Source organism: Gigantopelta aegis, chromosome 3 (genome assembly GCF_016097555.1).
Source record: "Gigantopelta aegis isolate Gae_Host chromosome 3, Gae_host_genome, whole genome shotgun sequence".
NCBI classification, from domain to species: domain Eukaryota; kingdom Metazoa; phylum Mollusca; class Gastropoda; order Neomphalida; family Peltospiridae; genus Gigantopelta; species Gigantopelta aegis.
In genome coordinates this window covers 29,799,402-29,824,470 of record NC_054701.1, presented here as the reverse complement: position 1 = coordinate 29,824,470, position 25,069 = coordinate 29,799,402, and the positions used below count along the sequence as shown (strand labels likewise).

General features: G+C 37.3%; 1 protein-coding gene across 1 annotated transcript; it reads right to left on the bottom strand.

The window, feature by feature from the left end:
• Positions 1-1,053: 1,053 nt before the first annotated feature.
• On the bottom strand, positions 1,054-21,815 carry LOC121367853 (15-hydroxyprostaglandin dehydrogenase [NAD(+)]-like). The gene is made up of 7 exons (XM_041492277.1): positions 21,535-21,815; positions 13,450-13,573; positions 12,394-12,500; positions 10,871-10,967; positions 9,033-9,109; positions 7,258-7,403; positions 1,054-3,654 (listed from the first exon to the last, which is right to left on the bottom strand). Exons 1-7 carry the CDS (start codon positions 21,625-21,627, stop codon positions 3,489-3,491), a joined length of 810 nt encoding a protein of 269 aa, XP_041348211.1. The 5' UTR covers positions 21,628-21,815; the 3' UTR covers positions 1,054-3,488.
• Positions 21,816-25,069: the final 3,254 nt, after the last annotated feature.

Genomic DNA, 25,069 nt, shown 5'->3' with positions numbered 1-25,069 from the left:
CTGTTCTAATCATCGCTGGTACCCAAAACAGTTTCTGGAAATCACTTACTCCGTAACGCTGACCAATTGCAATATATTCACGCTAGAGCAAAATTATACAGAAAATCGTTTTTACCCTCAGTAGTTCTGAGTGGAATAGTATTGATAAAACTATTTAAAACAAATAGATTCTTTAAAAAAAAAAAAAAAATTGTTGCGGATAAATGGGTTAAATAAGAAATATTTAGAATTCGGATCACGCTTAAATCAAATAATTCATTGTAGACTTCGTTTAGAATGCAGTGACCTCAATGCTCATAGATATACAAGACATATTTATGACAAATTCCTTTTGTAGTTGTGGTCATCCATATGAAGATACATTACATTTCCTATTTGTCTGTCCTCTATATAACATTCGTACAATGCATTTTTATAATGGTGGTTTTGATCTCCATACAGTGCTATATGGTAGTAATGATTACCCTCTGGACCTTAATTTACGTATAGCAGAATATATTCATAACTTTTTCGAATTGTCAAAACGCTTCACATTTTAATTTCTTAAAACCATTTATCCTACATCACATTGTCACTTGCAAGTTTGGGTGCTGTACTGTGGGCGGTGGGCGAGAATCACCGATGTAAGTTAATCTTAGGAAATCGGGTATATTTATGTACGTGGGTATGTATACGCATGGACAAGTATATTAATTTCGTGGTCTTTTAGACTTGTTTTTTTTATGATTGAGTGCAAATTATGTAATTGTTTTTAATTCTCTGAAGAACATGTCAACTGATATATAAATTGTATGTAACAAAGTATGTGTGGAGAGGCATTAATATAGGCCAATGGCCTGTTTGCCAATCCATTTCTTTTGTGAAATAAATATACATGTAGTTTAAACCACAAGCATAACTTGAGCTTTAACGATGTTGTCTGACGAGCCAATAGAAATGTAATTTTACTAAAAGACAAGTGTCAGAGAACACAAAACTAAAAACTAAATCTGATATAATCATTTTCAAACTAGCTGAAAATAAAAGCACGTAAATGAGGAAAAACAGAAATCGAAGATTTGAATATGTTTATTAACTGAACTTGTAATATTTATGTTTTCGAAATTGTTACAAATTTGCCAATATAATTTTACTAAGTGTAACCGGGTGTTTTAAACTACATTCACTACGCACATACTATTTTAAAAGACTGTTCACATAGTTTTATTCTGTCAGGTTATACTTGTGCAGGCTTTCTTTGTTTTCTCGCTTTCTCTGGTTTTCTGGGCTTGGGTTGTGCTCACTGACAACTCAGTTCTTGCAAGCCCAGTGTCATTGTTTCTGTGTTCTCCTGGTCAGAAGCTTTATGACATTCAAGGAGAACAGACCACTTTTATGAGAAGACAAGCTTTTGTTCACAGCAACTGCACAACTAACATTCACAGAGAATTTTAAAGGTAAATACATATTGTACATGGTTTACACATTAACTACCTGTCTTAATTACTTATTTTAATCAAGAAATGAGATCAGGAGATTTAGTGATTAATAATAAAGTAATAGTATTGTAGTTATGTTAAATATAACATTGTGACTTAGCTCGATTAGCTTTTTATTAAATGGTTACGTTATATTTATAGAATAGCTAGTAGAATAGGTTAAAGTCTATATTTCCTATCATAAATGATTATACTATCTAATTTACAGTATTTAATAAAGTAACATAATAACTAAGTTATTATGAGATAGTTGTTTAATTAGTTTGTGTACACCTATGGATTTATGTGTACTTAATTTACTTTATTTTATTATTAGGTACCACATGTAGGTGACAACCAGCATTATGCTTCTGTAAAGACCCGACCCACAGTCGGTAGGTAAACTATTTGTAGACAGGCTATGGTTTATTTAGCTTTGTATTTATGAAATATGTTTAAAAGTGATTTTATAGTGTTTCTTTAGAAAAGGACATTCAATGTATTAAACAGTGTTCTATGTGTAATCAGTGATTTCTAAGTCATTTTATGATTCCTTAAATTCAATGATGTATTGAATTTAATGTATGGATATGTGGTTGGATAAGACATTATTTATGCTTAAAAGGTCAGTGTGATAACACAGGCTAGTATATAGGTTAATTCTGAATGTGAAGTATATAATTAATGTTCTTATTTTAACTGAGATTTCAATATATATGTGACTATAAGTATTCCTTTTTTGTTATTTCAGGGTCTTTGTTTGTGTGTGTATTTGTATATACGTATGCTTGGAACCAGGGATCTTCATATCCCACCCGATTGATGATCCAGAATAAATCGTAAACCCCTGCCGAGTTGTTCGTGTTTTTCTGTATACAACCATTCGGTAACACTAAGCATAACAAAAAGTATCATTGGTAACTCCTACAATGATTAAATAATATTTAACTTCCTTTCCTTCATGTTAGTATTTGAATAATAAATTGAAAATTTGTTCGTTGAATTTATTCTTCCATGGTATCATTAATTATTACTGTTTTGACAGTCACTGTATGCCATCATAATGTTCAAAATATCCATTAACTCTGTTCTGTACAACCAAAAAAAATTGGCTTTGTAGTTTAAATTAATAAAACCTAGCCTGTCTTGGATGTAGCGCTAGGTAGTCACAAAGATTCCATTGTGCCAAATATATTCCTAAAGCCGATAATGTTAACATTTACTATGCATACAAGTTATGAAAAGTTTTGCAACTCAAATTTAATTGACCTGCAAGAAAATGGGAGTCACATACCATTTAAGACATTGATGAATGTTTTTATTAGCAACCCCGTGCTGGGGATATCATTAAAAATTCATTAATTCATTCATTAATTAACAACCCTCATTTTTGCTGAAAATTGCAGGTTCATTTTTGGGGGTAATATGCACTGGTTTGAACTTCTAGTGTAACAATTGTATACCGGTACCAAATAAAAGTGTATTTATTTATAGGATAGTATAATTTTGCATAAATAATTAATGATACATATTACTACTAATCAGGGGAGGGAGGTTACCCAAACAAACCTCCAGTGACAATAGTAAGTCCTGTTAGGATTGTAAGGCAGGTCAATGTATAAGGTGGAGAGTACAATGCGTGACTGGGAGGCATTGAACTCAAATGATTTTATCAACATGAGAACAAATAGGTAGACAGGTTTTCACATAGAAATAATAATGCGTCTATTTGATGACCTAGACTTTCTTTCATTCGTTGCCTATATTGACTTGATTTCCTAATTAAATCGAATTAAGCTTCAAGCACGCTGTAGTGAGATAGCTGCCCAGGTGATGGGCCTGAGTCAATGTTTATTTGTTCATGGTTAGTGAGAAAGAAATCTGTGGAGTGGACACTGAGCCGCTACTGGGATATGAACCTATAGTATATCCCATATTATGAAAAAAGACATTCCCTATGTCAAGGACTATAGACTATCTATCAGTTTTAGGTCTATGGCTTAACCAACACACCACCCAGGTCACTTTGATCTATTTTTTGACATCTTGACTCATATCAAACTTGGGCATCACAAGCGGCGGATCAAGCACCTGTTCCATGTAAAACGAATCTGACCCTGGCATGATGGCCATCAGCTTCCCATTGCTGTCCTCGTCCTGAACCAGTTTGATGAAGACATCACCTACATCAATCACTCTGGAATGAAACATGTACAAAAACATTCAACTTGACACCATTTAACAATTTAAATATGTACATCTGTGGGACAGGGTCAAGGGTTTCAACGTGTTTCCTAAACCTAGGTTAACTCTGGATTGTGGAGACAGCTATATAAAGTTTTCAACGTGTAGCTAAAACCAGGGGACAATATTTCGAAATCAGAGGTAACCAGAAGTCGGTTTACGTGGTTTTTACCTAGGTAACCAATCGTTCGGTTACATGTATTATATTTGCGTAACCTGTGGATCACCTGATCGGTTACATTGAAATTATATTTTAAATACATAATTTTTAGCTCAAACATAAAGTTAAAACAAAATACAAAAGAAAACATTTTATAAAACAGTTTCTTGCCATCGGGATCGCAAAATGTAATTTTTAGTTGCCCGAATCTAAAAACCACTGTCCTCGGGCATCGAGTGTGAGTGCGAATAATTTTTACATGCTCATATACCACTAGAGTTTCGAGCATGTCCGTCCCGGGGCCTGTCTCTGGATAGCCAGGGGCTTGTCCCGGGACAGAAAAAAAAGAGTTGAAAATGGGCAGAATTTTGAAATTAGCGATTAGTAAAAATGTTAATAGAATTTTAAAAACAAGAGAAAAAAGAAAGAAAGTTACAAGCCAAAAATAAAAAGAATTGACTGCTTGGTCGAATATTTATATAATTTGGAGCATTTTAGAAGGACAGTCTAAAAATAAATAAGAGAAAGAAGAGAGGATCAGACTATTTAATAATATTAAAAAACAAAAGTAATTTCGACATAAACTTTTGAACGAAGGTCTAAAAGTTTAAAGTCCGATCTATATGTCCACGTGAGTGGCCTCGTTAAGGCCGTTAGGGTGCACAGCTTGTAGGGACCAGATGGGTTGCATCCCGTCAAGAAAACCCCTAGATTGACAGTCAATAGACGTTGAAGGTGTAGTGCTGTGCTGAAATACAGATCTTGAAAAGCCGGACTCGTCTGAACGAGAGAGAGAATCAGACTAGGGTATAGTCCAGTCGTCATAGGTTGGTATAGTGGTGCGGACGGGCCCGTCTCCGGAGGATACGAGATGGTATCACAATAAAACAAAGTAAAGTCTAGAAAAGAGTAGTAGGGGCCGACCCCGCTTCCTATTTCTTCTTAGAGTGGGGCGGTCAATCTTCCAGTGCTGCTAGGACGGACTCGGACATGTAGAGACTAAACGCGAACAACCGTGGCGTTCTGCAGAATGGCCGTCATACGAGTCACGAAAAAAGAAAGTCAACATAGTCAGACGGAGAAATGACGTGGAGGCAAGGAATCTCGCTAAAAAAAGAATCCAACCTGGTGGTGCAGACTGTCGAAACGAGAAGCTTTCCAGCGTTCAATCAGTTCCAATGGCCGCATACATCCCAGTAGAAAACTTCACTTCGCTGATAAAAACAACAAAAGTGAAGGATCCCCAAGTCGAGCCGCGAAAGCACGTGCAGTTTGCACAAACACATCTTACCGTGACGGGCCACCGTATTCTAGAACCTCTGTGCAGCTTGCGGAAGTTAACACTATTGTAAAAGGACTAAATATCAGCCCAGTACTGAAACAAAATAGATACATTTGGAGGAAAAATGCCCATTCCCTGGTGCATGATTAGACTAATAATTTTCTTTTATAAATAACAAATAAAGGTTACCATTTGTCACTATGTAAAATTTAGTATACAGCAGATTAAAAAAAAAACCCCACCAAAAACCCAAACAACAAATGTCCAGTTCCTCTGAACTATAAAACAGGCTACTCATTGGTGCATGATTAGATTAATAAAAATAAATCTTATAATAACATAAAAAGAAAGACCACAATTTGACACTGATATTTTGCGGTGGCTATGCTACTTTAATTTTATCGATGGTACTTCTATACTACAGTGACGTTCCAAATGTTTGTTATTTAAAGCTCATTATGCGATGTTAGTATTTTTCAGCTTTTGTGACATTTTTGCATTTTTGTTTACATTAAAACCATTTTCAACCTTTGTAAAATTATAGGCAATCCAATAGTATGTCTACATATATTCCTTTAGTACGGAAGCGTATTAGTGCCACCAAACGCAATAAAATAGCAGCAGATAATTTAGGCACCTTAGTGGTCCGTGCACGTTTCTTTAAAACTTTTGGCTCGACTCTATACTGAGCCTTTGGTCGCAAGTCACAACCGTTGCAATATACCGTTGTCTACTGGTTTGCCGCGCATCAAGTATCTAAAAATCAGACTCAAACATTTGTCAGAATACTAGTAGTATGTCTGTATGAATAAACTTCCTGTAATCGTGAAGTCTGCAAGTTTTAATTTCTGAACGTCTAAAGGTCACGACGTAACCAATTTGCGGTTCGCGTAAATTTAATTTTGCGTAACCGACACGTGAACAGAATGGCGGTTCGCGTGAAATATTGTGCTCTGTAAAACCTAGGTTAATACTGGAATGTGGAGACAACCATATACAGTCCAACGTGTTTCTTAAACCTAGGTTAACACTGGAATGTGGAGACAACCATATACAGTCCAACGTGTTTCTTAAACCTAGGTTAACACTGGAATGTGGAGACAACCATATACAGTCCAACGTGTTTCTTAAACCTAGGTTAACACTGGAATGTGGAGACAACTTCATGAAGTTTTCGTGTTACCTAAACCTAGATTAACCTTAGATTTTGGAAAAATAACAATCAATGGATATACTGTATTTGACTGGAAATAAGCCCAGGGGGCCAAGACAACTCATTGTGAGCTTAGCATGGGGTGGGCTTATTCCCAGATACGGGGCCAGTTTTGTTGGGGAAAAAAAATGATAATAATTAAAATAAATAATAATAATTAAATGAACTAGGAAGAAAACAAAAAACGTTCAGTAGCATATCTATTAATTAGTGTTCCATTTGTTATTAATAAATAATAATTATTTGTTAATTAAATTCTGGGTTTTTTACTAGTATCTAATTATCAGAAACACACCTATGTTACAATTACTTACCAGTGAGGTTTATTTACATCCAAAATTTAATGCTGAGAAGACTTAAAACAACATCAATTAACAACAAACTCAATAGCGTATACACACGTTTCTGACACAGGCAGCCACCTTACACTACAAAAAATTGTCAATCTAAGGTCATTGTTCTTAGCCAATCAGAATATGGTATTTGCTTAATTAGCGTTAACTGCGGACCCAGTTTGGTGGTAAAAATAGACATTGGTTTTTAGTTCATACTTGGGCTTGGATACTTCAAAGAAATACTGCAGGCATGAAATTGAAAACAATGTTACACACTGTTATTGTCAGACTGCTAAATCTCACTGGTGGTAAAATATTGTGTTACATTTGTGTTTAATTATCTGCAGGAGGTATGACCTTTTAAATGAACTTTGAGCAAACTTGCAATTTCGTGTTATTTATAAGGTGACGAAGTTGGGGGTGGGCTTATTTACCAATGAGGGCCTAATTTCTTAAATGCTATCAAAACGGAGGTGGGCTTATTCAAAGACATGGGCTTATTTCCAGTCAAATACGGTAAGCATGAAAATAAACTGAAATAAAAAATGATTCAAATGCTTACTTACGGAATTATTTCACAAATCTCGAGATAGGCGATTAGAATGTCGTGGCATTGACACTCATCTGGTTTTGGACGTATCATAGGTGTGTCTGCGAAGGATGGACACAGACAGGCCAATCTCACTCCCATGCTGGATATATTTGGATTTGACTGGAACATACGCAAAGAAAGTCCATTAAAAAACATAACAAAATAGAATTTACTTTGACTAGAGTTATATAATTTCATAAATTACAGTGTAACTCCCTTGTAAGGCCAACACGTGCTACCTACACAAACCTCAGTCCTGGTTAAAACTATCCATCCCATTTGAGAATAACCGTATAGATTCATTCATTCATTTAAACTTATTTCCGTGCTTATATCCAAATAAGTTCAAGCACGCTATCCTGAACATGAACACACACCTCAGCAATATGGACTGTCTGTCCAGGACAGTGGGTTAGTGGTGAGTTAATAGTTGTTAGTGAGAGAGAAGTCAGTGGAATGGCCTTACACCTGCCCATTGAGTCGTTAAACTCGCTCTGTGTGGAAGCCGGTACCAGGAGGCGAACCCAATACCTACCATACTAAAGTCTTAACTACTATATCACCAAGTTCAGTGTGGGTTTTTTAATTTTTATAGAATAACCTAAAATATGTTGAATTACAATAATCTTAATATTGATTGATTGATGGTAAGGATTAAGAAAATAATATATGAAAAATGTACATTGGTAATCCTTGGACCAATTACGGGTTTTTTTTTGTGTGTGTTTTTTATCTACATGCCATTCACAATTTTTTAAATAACTGACTCATTTGCATGTATTGCCGCTTTCTTCCATATAATATACATATCAAAATAATAAAAGTTGAAGACTCCTTGCTATCAACTTATATCATTTGATCACTGGCTACTGCAGAGCTCACCATTGTCAAATTAGCCAAATGCTAATTTTTATACAAAACTTTAGTTTTAGGGTAACAAAACTGTACTTAAATTAACCACTTTTTAATTTTTAATAATTTTCAAGGAAATATTCTACATATCTGAAAATTGGCTAAACTAAAATTTATTCCAGTGTGAGCCGTTACTGGATGTCAGACATAAGTTACTTTGGCACTCCATCTAGAATGCTGGAGAAGAAACCTGCATACGCCACACAACCTGCTCTTATTACTTATTAACTTAATAATCTTAATTATTACATCTTGTTATTACTGAATTTATTGAACAATTTGCACACCTGCACAGATACTTTTTATAGCTAAAAAAATAAATATATATATAAGAGAGAGAGAGAGAGAGAGAGAGAGAGAGAGAGAGAGAGAGATCGAATGTTGGTGCGGTGTTTTTGTTTGGTGGGGGTTTAATTTATTTGTTTTTTAATTATTAGTATTTATTTATTCTTTCATTTTATTTATTCATTTTATTTAGTTATGACGTCTTTTGCATACTAGATAATTATTTTACTGTCAAAATGGTACAGCAGTATACTTGTTAAATGGTACATAATATGATATATATGTGTGTACTTACTGAATTAATTTATATATATTGGGGTTTTGATTTAGCTTTCACTCTGCTTGTATTTATAATACTGTATTGAACAACTCATGTATATCCCTCTACATGGGCTCTGTGTTTGTATGAGGTAAACGTTAAGAAAAATATGTTTTGCTGTTCTTTGTCAACCAACAGCGTAATACAGATATTTTTGCCAGTTTAATCTAGTCTTATCTAGATTAAGTCAAGTGTTCCGCATAGTCATGACTAAATAAATGATTTCTACTAACCGCCCAGCTTTTAGTAAATCCAACTATCGCATGTTTTGTAGCCGCATAGACAGGAAACCACAAAAATGGTACCAAACCTAAAAAAAAAATGGGGAAAAAAGAAAAAAAAGAAAAGATGTTTGAAAAAAAAAACATGGTCCCACGGGCGTACTTACTGTAAGCAGAACCGTAGGGACGATGTGTGAAGGGGTGGAGGATTGGGGGTGGGGGGAAGCACACTATAGTTAGGCACTTTTTTGTGTTAGAATATATATATATATACACACACTTGTATGTAATGCCATTAAAAAATTAGATATACATGTTTTGATATTTGATACATACATGCTTAATGGCAAAAGGGCATTCCCATCCCCACCCCACCCCCGTCATTTCCCTCAAGGTCATCCCACCCACCCCGGTCATCCCCCCAGTCATTAGTAAGAATTACTAACACTATTATAAATAAAAAGAAATATTTTATGTGAAACACATTCAAAACAAACACATGAACATATTCAAATCAAGTCATCCGAAGTCTACATTTGCAGATTGTGGGCAATTCCACGTAAGTATTCCAACACGGGTCGGTTGTTGAACTCTCTAACGTGGGCAATTCCACGTAAGTATTCCAACACAGTCGGTTGTTGTACTCTCTAACGTGGGCAATTCCACGTAAGTATTCCAACACGGGTCGGTTGTTGTACTCTCTAACGTGGGCAATTCCACGTAAGTATTCCAACACGGGACGGTTGTTGTACTCTCTAACGTGGGCAATTCCACGTAAGTATTCCAACACGGGTCGGTTGTTGAACTCTCTAACGTGGGCAATTCCACGTAAGTATTCCAACACGGGTCGGTTGTTGTACTCTCTAACAGTATTCCTCAGTCTGTTGGTGACGTCTCTGTATTTGCCAAGTTGAGGTGGTGGATCTTCTCTGGCAAGTGCTTGGGTCATGGTAACTTTGTTTAAAGATAGTTCTTTCTGAAGGAGTCAAGACATCCAAGAACACCTATATGTTTGGATGACATGCACCAACATTTGCTGACATCCTGCGGTGCCATCTCTCACAGTGGTTGTTGGTACGTGGCAATCCCTCATTTATACTCTCGTGGCAGTTCCACGTGCAATGTGGGAATCTTGGGTATCTCCGACCACGGCATCTAGCTTATCCAATGAACACATCTTCAAACTGATCAAGAATAGGCTGTATGTCCTCTGGACAATCACCTTGTAATGCTTCAAATGTAGCTGGTATGTCGGCAACTGGCACGAATGCCATTGCTAGAATCATCCTGATCTTCAGTGATAACTCATGCTTTGTATCAGAATCTTGCTGTAATCCATGTGCCTGAACTCTGCGGTACCTACTCTAGGATAAATGGTACAAACAGCCTTATACACTGGTGTCAGGGAAAACTGCATGAAGTGCATTTATTGCTAATTGAGAACCTGTTGGGGGAAGGGGGGGTCCATAAACAAGAATGCAAATACAATACATGTACAGGAGAAACAAAACACAAGCAAACAATACATAAACATTTTAAAATATAATGTCATATATCAAAACTGGGGAGAATTTACTGGGGGGGGATATACCAGGGGAATTGTCCAGGGAGAAATAGTCAGGGGAAAATACTCAGGTGTGTGTGTGAAATGTCCAGGGGGTAAATGCCCTAGACTAAGGGCTAAGGATCATTTCTGGCAATTTGCACAACCATTTGCATGTAAATATTAGCTCAGTTGGTTGAGCACTGGAAATCTCATACAGAGAGTTCGTAGGTCGAATCCTCTCAGTGGAGGTTGATGTATCTGTTATATATACCTTATGTAATTAATATTACTTCTTATTACTCACCTGCTACTGAAGACACATTTATTATCACCCCTCCTCTACCACCTTTATCCTTACGCATGTGTTCCATGGCCAAATTAGTTCCCCAAACAACTGCATTCTGAAATTAAAAGAATGCCACATTTAAACACAGTGAAATTAGATACATCTCTTTTCGAAGACATTATGAAGTGTTATGTCAAATATTTCTAATACTTGTATTGTTTATGAACTGAGAAAAAAAACCCTGTAAAAAACTTAGTAGTGTAGACCAAATTTCAGTCATTATATTAGCTTCGTAAAGTGCATAGATGTAATGTGTGATTGAATGTCAGTAATGTGTGATTGAATATCAGTAATGTGACTGGATGTCAGTAATGTGTGATTGGATGTCAGTAATGTGAGATTGAATGTCAGTAATGTGTGACTGGATGTCAGTAAACCGATTAACGTCCTGACACTATGACTAAGGGTTGCAGTCAGTCTTTTCCATCGGTACTTCTTGTACTAAGAGATTAACGTCCTGACACTATGACTAAGGGTTGCAGTCAGTCTTTTCCATCGTTACTTCTTGTACGTAGAGATTAACGTCCTGACACTATGACTAAGGATTGCAGTCAGTCTTTTCCATCGGTACTTCTTGTACTAAGAGATTAACGTCCTGACACTATGACTAAGGGTTGCAGTCAGTCTTTTCCATCGTTACTTCTTGTACGTAGAGATTAACGTCCTGACACTATGACTAAGGATTGCAGTCAGTCTTTTCCATCGGTACTTCTTGTACTAAGAGATTAACGTCCTGACACTATGACTAAGGATTGCAGTCAGTCTTTTCCATCGGTTCTTCTTGTACGTAGAGATTAACGTCCTGACACTATGACTAAGGGTTGCAGTCAGTCTTTTCCATCGGTACTTCTTGTACTAAGAGATTAACGTCCTGACACTATGACTAAGGATTGCAGTCAGTCTTTTCCATCGGTACTTCTTGTACTAAGAGATTAACGTCCTGACACTATGACTAAGGGTTGCAGTCAGTCTTTTTCATCGGTACTTCTTGTATGTAGACCACAATCAAAAACACAATTTTTGTGAGGATTTTCATTTCATTTCAACTTATTTTGTGACTTATATCCAATTAAGGTTCAAGCATGCTATCATGGACACACATCTCAGCTATCTGGGCTGTCTGTCCTGGACAGTGGGTTAGTTGTAAGTTATTAGTGGTTAGTAAGAGAGAAGAGGGTGTAGTGGTCTTACACCTACCCATTGAGTCGTTGAAATTCGCTCTGGGTGAGAGCCGGTACTGGGATGCGATCCCTGTACCTACTAGCCTTATGTCCGATGGCTTAACCACGACACCACCGAGGCAGGTTTTTTTGCAGATAGATCACATGCCATTGCTTAATCATCAAAATTAAAAATAATAATTTGGAAAAGAACCATGCGAAAATACTCCGCCTTGTGCCAACCAGGAAACAAATCCGTATTCTCCAGTTAGTACATGTACTACGAAACAAATCACCGATTACCATAATACTAATACGTACCACATTGATCGCTATCATCAATTCCCATGTCTTCTCATTCAGTATTCCTGAGTTATTCACCATCACGTCAATGTGACCAAAACTGTTCACAGCCGACTGAAAGGTAGCTGAAAGTATACAAATGTTATTGCACACAGTAAATAACTAAATAATATTGTGTTGTTGTTTCCCTTAGCAGGAACTATATATGATTTACGAATGCTACAAAGTTAGCCTTAAAGATACTATCTCACATCCCCATCCCACATAAATATCATTTACTAATGTAACATGCATATATGAACTTTAGTTTTAATAAAAAAAATTGTCGTATATTTTCGTTGACTAGCTGGATATAACATACAATATGTTGCCATTGTACCACTAAACAGTGGAGAGAAGCAACCCACCCTTTCAGTGTCCAAACAGCAAATGCCAAATTTTAAGTCACCAAAATTAACTAAATCGAAGAATGGCATGTCACTAAAGGAAAGTTAACATGAATGATTTATTATAACTAGTAAAAAGGTAAAATATGCTCAAGATGGCAGATTTAATAAAAATAAAAATAAAAATAAAAATATCAATAAAAATAAATAAATATATAAATAAATAAATATAAAAATCGCCCAAACATGGCTTTCATTTAATAATAAAAATCCCCTTACAGTATGTTACTGCCTGTTCCAAACATACAACACAAAATATGTTCTCCATTTTCTTTTATGAATTGAATCGCAATGCTTGGCATAGGATCATTTCAAAAATAATAAACTGGAAACCGAAACCAGTGGCTACAATAAAGAACAGGACCCAATTTCACAAAACATCGTAAGTCTAGTTTTGCACGTAAACATAAATCTACGACTAAACCACGATTTTTATTATTATTAAAAATACAGTAAATATAGTCTGAAGTACACATATTTCATTTTCTTTTCTTCTTAAAATGCTCACTCTTCCATAATGATGTAATTTTCTGCATGAAATAGATGTGAAACACGTGTAAACGTATGACGGGTATAACAGCTAGTCGCAGGCGTAAACTTACGATGTTTTGTGAAATGGGCCACTGACCTGTAAATTGATCTTTATTGCTAACGTCGCATTTTCCAAATCTGACATTGTCAGCTCCATATTCCTTCTGTAGGGCTGCTAAGGTTTCCTCGCCGATTTTTGTGTTGGAACCTGCAATAAAAACCTGAAAAAGGGAATAAATCTATACAATCGATGTTTATTTATTCATATTATTTAGTTTGTGCATTGTTCGTATTTATCAATGCAACTGGTAACGCCAGTCATGTAATGTTTTTTTAACAAATATACTTTTTTTGGTTTTGTTTATATCACCAGCCCCATATTGCAGGCTGTCATGTAGGCCTATTTAATAGTTACATTGCCGAACCTGTCCAAATCGATCGTGGACCAAACATAGAGAAAGTAGGCTTTTGAAACATAGAGAATGTGTGAAAGGATACACTAACAGAGAAAAAATATTTTGTGGTTGTACTATTAGTTACGCAGGTTTTTGACAGAGTGTACAATCCTGTACGCCCTGTCAAAAACCTGCGTAACAAATTTATTACCTTTTAGATCTGTTTTTTTGTAAAATTACAAGTAGGAGCACTTTATACTCCCTGCCGAGTTGTTTGTGTTTTCTCTTGTATACAACCATTCGGTAACATTGGAGCTGACGTAGTGTTGGTATAAAGTGCTCCTACTGGCAGTAGCTAGTGGGAATTTCCCTATTAGCTCAGTTGGTAGAGCACTGGACTCTCGTACTGAGAGTCTGTGGTTCAAATCCCCTAAGTGGAGGTTGATTTTTATCTGTTACATACACTAACAGTCAAACTTTTAAATAAAGTACACACACATTTTGAGTTTGAGTTTAATAACAACATAATAACATCAAACGCCTCAAAATATATTGGATTTGTAAACAAATAACTTAATTACTATGCAAATTATCTACAGCTTTTTTGTTAGCTGTTTGGGTATTAAGAGTGTCAACAAGGATTCCGGGTGGTTTTACCCTGAAACCATTTCGTGGTTGCATGGTACCAAAGAAGATAGTTCCATGTCACAGTTTGAGGTGCACCATTAAATATTTACGGAATAAAAACAGCTATGGGTGTGGTTGGTAGTAATATGTGACATTGATTATTTGTGCAAATACTATTATCCACGGACAGTAAATAAATACACTTTTATTTGTTATGGGTCATTCCGTGTCAAATCACCCCCCCAAAAAGGAAATGTAAACCCTACCCTCTCCAATTTCAATGTATATAGAGTTATTGTGGCCAAAAAACCTGAAATTCCAAGTTTCAGCTCAATCGGACCAACTGTTTCCGAGTTATGGCCTTTTCTTTTTTTAAATTTTGTCAAAAAAGGGCGTGGCCACCCTTTTTTAAATTGCCATAACTCAGCAACCAATGGTCCAATTTTGACAAATGAGGTATCATTGGAAAGGGGGAATTACAAGGAATCCAAATCTGGCATTATTCCTGATATTTGGGTTACTTTTGGGCTAATGACCATTTGACCTATATTTTGCCCTTGAAATTGACCTTGTGGGACATGTGACCTTGAGATGCCCTTTGATTAAAATTATAGCCCAACATGTTATCTACAACATTTTAAAAAATGGAGGTGGAAAATGTGGTATTAGTCAGCAATTTCAAATTGAAATATGTTTATCTGTTGTTCTATGCTCTCTGTGTATAGACTGCACATGTATTTAAGCACTATTAAATGTACATGCATCAACACTGTAAATGTCATGAATGTTCTAACAATATAGTCCAGCATCCAACAGATTTAAGATTAATTTTTTGAAATATTGCCTAATTATCAAAAACATCTTGTGCCAACATCTCATATTGTTTAGAACAGGCTAAACTATATTACCATGGGGACTACCCTGAAAGGAAGTTATGGCCCCTTGAATGGACTTTGGACCCCATGTGGAGGAAACTGCAGGCCCCCCAACCCCAATTCAGAGCATGCTGCATGAATATCTAAAATCGAAGAAATTTATGTTTATCCATTAGATCTCGGATTTCCCTCCATTTCCAAGATCCATTAAGATGTAAGTATCAGAAAATCTCCAGTAGATAACTGACAAACAAAAGAACTAATTGATCCTTATTACTTATATATGTAATTAGTATTGATAATTATTTTTAAGATTAATTACTATCTGTGGTCTGTAGGCCTACTGGCACACTTATGTGTGTACATTTACATCCTTATTGATGAAGTGAAGAATGTTTGTACTTTAAAATGTCATTGAGCAAGTCATTATGGTAAGATTGCTAAATAATAATTTGTTTATTCACCATAGGTACTGCATCACAATTTGACACTTATTTTGTAAGGTTTCAAGCATAGGCCTGTACCGTAAGCAGCAGAGAATCCAATTGAAAAAAGTTACTTATAGCATTTAGTGATAGGCCTACAATGTAGTACATGTATAAATAATGAAGGGTAAAACAAATTTTTTTAATGGATAAAGAATTTAAAAAAATGGAATTGTCACAATTCAGCAATAAATGGCAGAAAAATAGTCATATATATGGAACTTTTTAAAACTGCCAAACAAATGCTATTTCATTGTACACAGTTAAATAGATGGCAGGGGCGGTACGTAGCCCTGTGATAAAGCACTCACTTGGTGCGCTGACAAGTCTGGGAATGAGCCCTGTCAGTGGGCTATTGTTTGCTCCATCCAGTGCATTACAACTGGTATATCAAAGGCCATGGTATGTGCTATCCTGTCTCTGGGATGGTGCGTATAAAAGATCAATTGCTACTAATTGAAAAACATAATGGGTTTCCTCTCTAAGACTATATGTCAAAATTACAAAATGTTTGACGTCCAATAGCCAATGATTAATAAATCAATGAGCTCTAGTAGTGTCGTTAAACAAAGCCCTGCAGTACCATCGTTTGTCCCATTATCAGTCTACAATGCAGGTTTTCAAACTGAGTTTACAATCCAATCCACCCGAATTGGTACATATTCAAGATACTAACAATTTCGATGATAGTAATGACGATTCACAAATTCCACTAGAAATGAAGGCGCAGAACTTTGTCTGTAGCCTCTATGATGGTATTCCTTGGATTGGTTTGGTGGATGAAGTTTCAGAGGAATTTGGAGACTATAACGTCAAGTTCATGCACCCTCGTGGACCTTCAAGGTAGTTCCACTGGCCGTCAAAAGCAGACAAGTTTGGGTTCCAGAAAGGGATATACTTTGTGTTATAAAGACCCCATCCTTGACATCATCTTCATCCAGGAATTACAGTATCTGCCAAAATTATCTCATCAGAATTTCCAAAGTCTGTTCAACATGGATAGTTAAAGACTAGAAAGCTTGTGACTTCAATCAAGTAGTCAGACTCCTCAAATAAACATAAATACAATAATATATAAAATTAACCAAAGATGAAGGAAACTACCAGTAGTGATTTATAGATTCTGTTTTCCTTAATCAATTGGTTACCTAGTTGCCACACTATATTGTATCATTAACATTCATGACATTTACAGTGTTGACGCATATACATTTAATAGTGAAAGGCATGCAGTCTATACAGAGAGCATAGAACAACAGCAGGTAAACATATTTCAATCTGAAATTGCTGACTACTGAAACATTTTCCACCTCCAATTTTTTTTATATGTTGTAAATAACATGTTGGGCTATAATTTTAATCAAAGGTCATCTCAAAGTCACGTGTCCCACAAGGTCAATTTCAAGGTCAAAATATAGGTAAAAAGTGCCAGATTTGGATTCCTTGTAATTCCCCCTTTCCAATGATACCTCATTTGTCAAAATTGGACCATTGGTTGCTGAGTTATGGCAATTTAAAAAAGGGCAGCCACGCCCTTTTTTTGACAAAATTTAAAAAAAAGAAAAGGACATAACTCGGAAACTGTTGGTCTGATTGAGCTGAAACTTTCATTGAAATTGGAGAGGGTAGGGTTTAACCCATTGGGTGATCTGACATGGAATGACCCTTATACAGTTGTTATGCAGTATATACCAGAGTTTGAAATTAATGTGGGGTACACTGGTGGCACCTAAGTCTGCACACCTAAGCATTTGTGTTATATTTTAAAGTTAAAATATTTCTTTTAAAATATTTGTTTCACCGCCACAGTGCAATGGAACAATAAACGTGTTACAAATAAAGTTATTTTAATTTTAATGTTTTTTAAACTCAAGTAATGAGCACATTTTTAGTGGGACCCCCCTGCATTTACTGGCCTGCGCAGCAAACATTAAAACAACCACTTCTGTCGCTAATGTTTACATAAAACAGCAACAAACAATGGATCCAACTTTTTATAAGTTCTAAATAACAAACACTTCCTGTTATAGTCTGTTTCAGAAACATTTAGATTGTGCAAATGAGATAAATATAAATGTTGTTCCATGCTCCTTAGTTTGGACAACAGAAAATGACAATATAAAAAAAAGCCAATGTAACAATATTTGATCATTATTCAACAAAAATTGTCTGTTATTAACTGTGTAAATGAGCACAAATAATGTTCGTTAGACATATAGGGACAATCAATAATAATTTTGAAACAGACTATAGCTAAAATAGACCATGCTGTAAGTGCAATCTTCAAAGTCTGTGTGCAGCCATTTTGTATTGTCACTCGGAAAGAAATTCAAAGTATGCTTGGATGTTTACGTTAACAGATTAAATAAGACATTCATTTCATTTATGGATTCATAAATTACAATAAGGTATGTATTGAAGCTTCTATGTAAATTTATGTAAGTTGATATGCAAGGTTGATCATTACAACGTTGACAGACACGTGTTGACAGGTGATAGAAAAACATGTTGATTGAAGCTGGCAAAAGTATACTTTTAGTGCATTAATTCAGAGTGTTTTTCAATAAAAGTGTTATCAACCAGTTTTACACATATATTCACAATCATGATGTATTGTTTTAACAACGGTTTTGTGAATTAAATTAACGTTGTTTGTTTGTTTACAAACATACCCCGACACTTGTTTCAAGACGTAATGTAATGTCATTAACATGACGCGCAGACTAAGGTGACATGAGTGTACCCCTAAAAATGGAACTGCAATTTTCAGCAAAAATTACGGTTGCTATTCAAAACATTAATTAAATCTCTTAAATAGTATGTATCCCCCATTTTCTTCCAGATAGATTAGATGTGAAGTGCCACACGTTTTATTGCTGTACTTCCTGGGTGTTTTGATACGCTGCTTATCTCAGTTTTATTAGTAAACGTTAACATTATCGGCAATAGGAATTGATTTTGTCTATAAGAACCTCGATACCTGTGTTTCGCAAAGGCAGACAACTCTTAGCGCCTTACTTGCGTGTTTTAAACGTTTACGATTATGATGAAATCGTATCGGGAAAAACAAAATTGAACATCCGCAGCCGAACAAAAATATTTGTCGTGTTGTACTAACTTGTAGAACCTTTAAAAAAACATGTCGAGTTATTACTTAAAAATATGTTCTTGATAATTAGCCCAAGTTCTACCACGGTAACTGATTACGCAATGCTATATTCTAGTATTAGATTTTAATACACTAAAAACTACAATTTAGCAAATTTTTTGCCAAACGTGCTTAAGAAATCTTCAAATAAACAGTAAAAATTAAATTTACCGAATTGTGGTATTCCCATTCAGAATGAATTCAAGTCTTTTAACAAATTTAATCAGTAAGACGTGTTGGAGAAAATTTCGTTGGTCTCATCCGCAGTTTGTATTTTCGTATAACCAGTCAAGCAAGTCACGTGACATTTCGTACACCCCGGCAAATTTTGTATTTACCCGCAAATTCTGTATTTTCCCGCAAATGAGACGGTATACTTGTGATATGCATTGGCTATTGGCCAATCAAAACGCATGAAATTTATCTAAAAGGTAACAATGTCTAGTACTCGTATGGAAAGTGCACTCGGCATGATTCTATCAGCGATGTTCCGATTTGCTCCCAGTCCAAGTTAGCGATGAGAACGGACGTAGTCTCGTGCTCTCTTGAGTTACCCGCCCACCTGGGGGGAACTCATAGCTTCTTATGGAAACCTTTTCGAGTATCGCGTCGCGTACACCGGGTCACGGGCAACCGTGACATTGGAGTATGGCGAACCGGTGCAACAGAAGAAGAGGAGGTGGAGGAAGAGGAAACGTGCGCCAGGGGCGGCACAGGGAGGGGGTGTCAAACCCGGTGGCTCAACCACCGGCGTCGGCCCCTTCTGCGACGCCACCCCCAACCCGACCGGACAAGTCAACGAAGCGGACAGCCTGCTCAGCCTGCCATCGTTGATCTGCCAGAGACGCCAGGAGCGGTTCTAAACACAGCAACGGTACCCCCTACTCTCTCCGATCTTTGCGATTCCAGCGACGCCACCGACACAATGGAAGGCCCCTGTTGAGTCGCAGGCCCGATCAGTCGCCGTTGTGAAAAGGAAGGCAACCGCTCAACAGAGCGAGCAACAAGACAAGCCACGCTCTCCTCTTAGTCGACCGCCGCAACCCGACATGAGACGAGCCGAACAGTGGTCACTACAGGACGGCAAACTTCATCAGCGCTACCAACGGCTTGTCAAGTGCAACAAAGAGGACGTCAGGAAGCTCTTTGAGCGTTCCGAAGCACGGGTTATACCAGCCGCTTCCAACAAGCCGTGCAGAGGGGGACTTTGCATTACACAAAGTAATGCTAGACGGCGATTAACCAGCTTTGTGTGTTACCGTCCGACGGTCAGGCGTCTACCACCAGGGGCTACTGCTATCCAACATGGACAACCCGACGATTCATTGGATTTTAAAAATCATATCGGGGAAAGATTATGACGCCATCACCAAGACAGTAGCGGCCTCCGTCTACCGGAAGTACACCCCCAACCTCGACGTCACGAACTTCATAGGGACACCATAGACGGCGACCTTTCCAGCAACCTTTCCTCCAGATTTAGGACTTAGTTGGACTTTAAACTTTTGGTTCCAGTTCTAAAATGTATGTTTATTTTTTTTATATAAATAGTCCAACACACTTTATTTTGACAGCCCGTCTAAATTGCGCAAATCGCCAGAAAAAGTTTTGGCCCTGCACTCTAATTTTATTTTTTGGGGGAATTTTTCCAGACATGAAGATTATTCTCCATATTTGGTTTTAGGTCTTTGACCTTTTTCTAAATTTTATTGCAAATTCCGCCAACCTCCAACTTACCTCCCCTCTCCAAACTCACGTGGACATATAGATCGGACTTTAATTACTTTAGACCTTCGTTCAAAATTTTATGTCGAAATCACTTTTTTTAAAATGTTATTAAATAGTCCGATCCTCTCTTCTTTTTCTTATTTATTTTTGGATTGTCCTTCTAAAATGCTCCAAATTATATAAATATTCGGTCGAGCAGTCAATTCTTTTTATTTTTGGCTTGTAATTTTTTTATTTTATTATTATTATTATTATTAATTTTTTTTAATTCTATTAACTTTTTTACTAATTGCTATTTTCAAAATTCTGCCCATTTTCAACCCTTTTAAGGGCCCAACGGGCAACCTAAGGAGACGTACCAACTCCGGCCAGGTCTTAATAGCTGAGCTAGCCTACTCTCGGCCTACTAATATCCAAACCTACTCGTAGGTTAGATCGACCGTTTCAAATTGCGCCTAACTTCCTTCATCAAAAATACGCACCCTTTCTCTTTGGACTTAATTCTACTGAACATTCCAAATTCCATAGCACACCCCCCCCCCCCCCCCCCACCCACCCACCACCGACCACGGTCGGGCTGCTGGTGCTCTCTTGCACCTGCCAGCGTAGGAGGTCCCTCCTCCACCCTCCCCCCACCTTTCCTGTCTTGGACCGAGAAACTAGCGTTCGCTACAACAGCTTGCTCTGAATGTGCACGTTAATCGCCAGTTCCAGTTCCTATTGACAGTTCTTTTCATTAGATTGAGACGAAGTATTACTGTCCTCTACAACTCAGACGTTTGACTATTACCGGCAATGTGAACAAAAGTCACAATAGGACATACACCAAGAAAGCGAAATATCCTTAAACCAATCTTAATTCAGTACGTTGCAGTTATGAATAAAAATAGTTTTATCTATAGTCAGAAATTCGTTAAGACCTACCTTTCCGCCCTTTTTCAGTGCCGCTTCTGCCATTCCCCTGCCAAGGCCTCGAGACGCCCCCGTTATGAAAAATACTTTGTTAGATATTTCCATCGTAAGCGCTCAACTCTTCTGTTTTCAGTAATTGTGTAGTTTGACAGTTCAAAAGTGCTGGCAGTATACCCACTAATTCTACAGGCGTAGTCTGACAATTCAAAAATATTAGCAGTATGTCGGCTATTGCTACAGGTGCTGTCCAGACATATACAATGTTAAAGATGTAAAGTTGACGGTACGGCAGTACCTCGGTATAAAACACAACAAACCGGTGTCACATATAATTTGCACTCCCCTGAATTTGCACTCCACAGTCAACATTATACGTAGAATAAGCACTTCCCAGTGCATATTATACATGTAATATACACTCCCCCAGTCTATATTATATGTATAATATGCACTCCCTCTGAATGATATGCACTCCCTCATTAGATGTAGGCTATAATAATGTTTAAGGACTGACATAATTACATGTTTTGACTGTTTTTGATGTTTGCATGGCCAGTGCACTTTGTAAAAGTTGGTATAAATCTCGGTGGCGAATCTAAACGAGGGTGTTGGGTATTTGAATCAGGGGCGGACCCAAAGAGGCCCATCCGCCTGCTACCGATTCAATCGGACTGCTGGTGCTCCCTTGCACCTGCCAGTGCAGACGGTCCCTTCTCCTCCCCCCCCCCCCACCTTTCCTGTCTTGGACAGAGAGGCCGGCCAAGGCCGGCAACTGTGCCCACGACAGGCGTGCGCTACAACAGCTTGCTCTGAACGTGCACGTAAAACCCTTTGACCTTGACCTTGACCCAAAGAGGCCAAAACTTTCCTGGATCCGCCCTTGCAAATAATAACTCATCATGTGTGATTAAAAATGGAAAATTATTATACTTAAAAAAACAGAAGAATGATGATCAAATAATGGTAACTTAATTTTGGTACATGTTCGTAACATATGTGGATATCGGAGTATAAAACAATAATATACAAATACCACGATACTAACCATGTGTACAAGTTACATTTATAACGTATACATTCATGATTATCTCGAAGCACAAGCAGCATAACCTAGCCAAGTGGTAAAGCGCTCGCCTAATGCGCGGTCTATTTAGGATTATTATGCATATAACCTACCATCAACATTCATTATTATACATATCATCACTCTCCATTCATTACTATTACCTACATGTAGCGTATACTTCTCATATATTACTATACATATAATAAGCACTCCATTCATTATTACACATATAATCTACACTCCCCATTCATTACTATACATACAATCTGCACTCCCCATTCATTACTATCAATTGACAATCCTGCCAAATGGCACTTTGTGTTTTAACATGTACATATAATCTGCACTCCCCATACATTACTATCAATTGACAATCCTGCCAAATGGCACTTTGTGTTTTAACATATACATATAATCTGCACTCCCCATTCATTACTATCAATTGACAATCCTGCCAAATAGCACTTTGTGTTTTAACATATACATATAATCTGCACTCCCCATTCGTTATTATTCCTAAATTCAAGGGCCATACATCTGTCACAAATAGGTAAATTGTCATAAAAATCAAACTTGATCAAACTTAGTATCTTGAGGCATTGGAGGGGAAACAAATTTCCGTATTCCCTAAGTTCAAGGGCCATAATTCGGTCAACATGGTAAATCGAAAGAAAAAAAAGTTTTATTTAACGACGCACTCAACACATTTTATTTACGGTTATATGATTAAGGACCACGCAGATATTAAGAGAGAAAACCCGCTGTCGACACTTCATGGGCTACTCTTTTCCTTTTAGCTGCAAGAGATCTTTTATATGCACCATCTCACAGACAAGCTAGTACATACCACGGCCTTTGATATACCAGTCGTGGTGCACTGGCTGGAAGGAGAAATAGCCCAATGGGCCCACCGACGTGAATCGATCTCAGACCGCCCAAATGGTAAATCGAGTCAAACTTTATCTGTAATAGTATATGATAAAGTTATATACAAAACGTAAGCTCAATATCTCAAAAACATCCGGAAAACTATATGTGGGACAGACTGACAGATGAAACTTATAGTCCATTCCGATTGGGCCGATATGGGACTAATACTGAATGTGGATTGTATCCATTCAATAGCACTTAAATTATTATCAACCCAAAGTTTTTGTAAGAGATAATGAATGTATTCAGTATTCAAACATAGTAGTGGAGAGTACATATTATATGTATAATTATAACTAGGTGAGTGCAAATATTCAAGGGGACTGCGTATTATACGTATAATAGTACCTGGGTAAGTGCAAATTATACGTATAATAATGACTGGGGAGTGCATATTCTTGGGGAATGCAAATTAAATGCTACACCGGTTCTGGTTTATAAATATCAATGTTGTTGGGTTTTTTTTTTGGTGGGTTTGTTTTACTATCAAGGCCACTTTAGACAGATGCGATAACCTTCAACCAGAAATGAGACACGCCATGGGTCGATGTAACCTTGATGTAACAGCTTAAAGAGTTTGGGTGTATGGCCACTATATCGACTACTCTTTCACTAGCGACTAACAACTAACCACAGCAGACAGTCCAGATGGCTGTGGTGTGTATGCCCAGGACAGCGTGCTTGAGACTAATTGGATATGAGCAGGAAAATGACTATCAATAAATGAATTAAATGTAGCTTGCTCACAGCCAATGCATGTTGAACAAAATGACAAGGGACGGGGATGTACCACAATGGTAAAGAGAATAGTGTTTCACATGGGGCGGGGTGTACCTCAGTAGTAAAGAGAATAGTGTTTCACAAAGGACGGGATGTAGAGTATAGTGTTTCACATGGGGCGGGGTGTACCTCAGTAGTAAAGAGAATAGTGTTTCACAAAGGACGGGATGTACCTCAGTGGTAAAGAGTATAGTGTTTCACAAAGGACGGGATGTACCTCAGTAGTAAAGAGAATAGTGTTTCACAAAGGACGGGATGTACCTCAGTAGTAAAGAGAATAGTGTTTCACAAGGGGCGGGGTGTAGCTCAGTGGTAAAGCACTAGCCTGGAGTACAGTGTTTCACAAGGGGCGGGGTGTAGCTCAGTAGTAAAGAGTATAGTGTTTCACAAGGGGCGGGGTGTAGCTCAGTAGTAAAGAGTATAGTGTTTCACAAAGGGGCGGGGTGTAGCTCAGTGGTAAAGAGTATAGTGCTTCACAAGGGGCGGGTGTAGCTCAGTGGTAAAGAGTATAGTGCTTCACAAGGGGCGGGGTGTAGCTCAGTAGTAAAGAGTATAGTGCTTCACAAGGGGCGGGGTGTAGCTCAGTGGTAAAGAGTATAGTGTGCTTCACAAGGGGCGAGGTGTAGCTCAGTAGTAAAGAGTATAGTGCTTCACAAGGGGCGGGGTGTAGCTCAGTAGTAAAGAGTATAGTGCTTCACAAGGGGCGGGGTGTAGCTCAGTAGTAAAGAGTATAGTGTTTCACAAGGGGCGGGGTGTAGCTCAGTGGTAAAG

Bases quoted from the DNA above. Each gene is read 5' to 3' on its own strand.
- LOC121367853 (XM_041492277.1), bottom strand. From the start codon at position 21,627: ATGGAAATATCTAACAAAGTATTTTTCATAACGGGGGCGTCTCGAGGC. The intron at 9,110-10,870 runs GTGAGTAATAAG...TTTTTTTTTTAG, and splicing joins AAATGTGTCTTCAGTAGCAG to GTTTGGTACCATTTTTGTGG. The intron at 7,404-9,032 runs GTTAGTAGAAAT...CGTATGTTCCAG, and splicing joins GATTTACTAAAAGCTGGGCG to TCAAATCCAAATATATCCAG.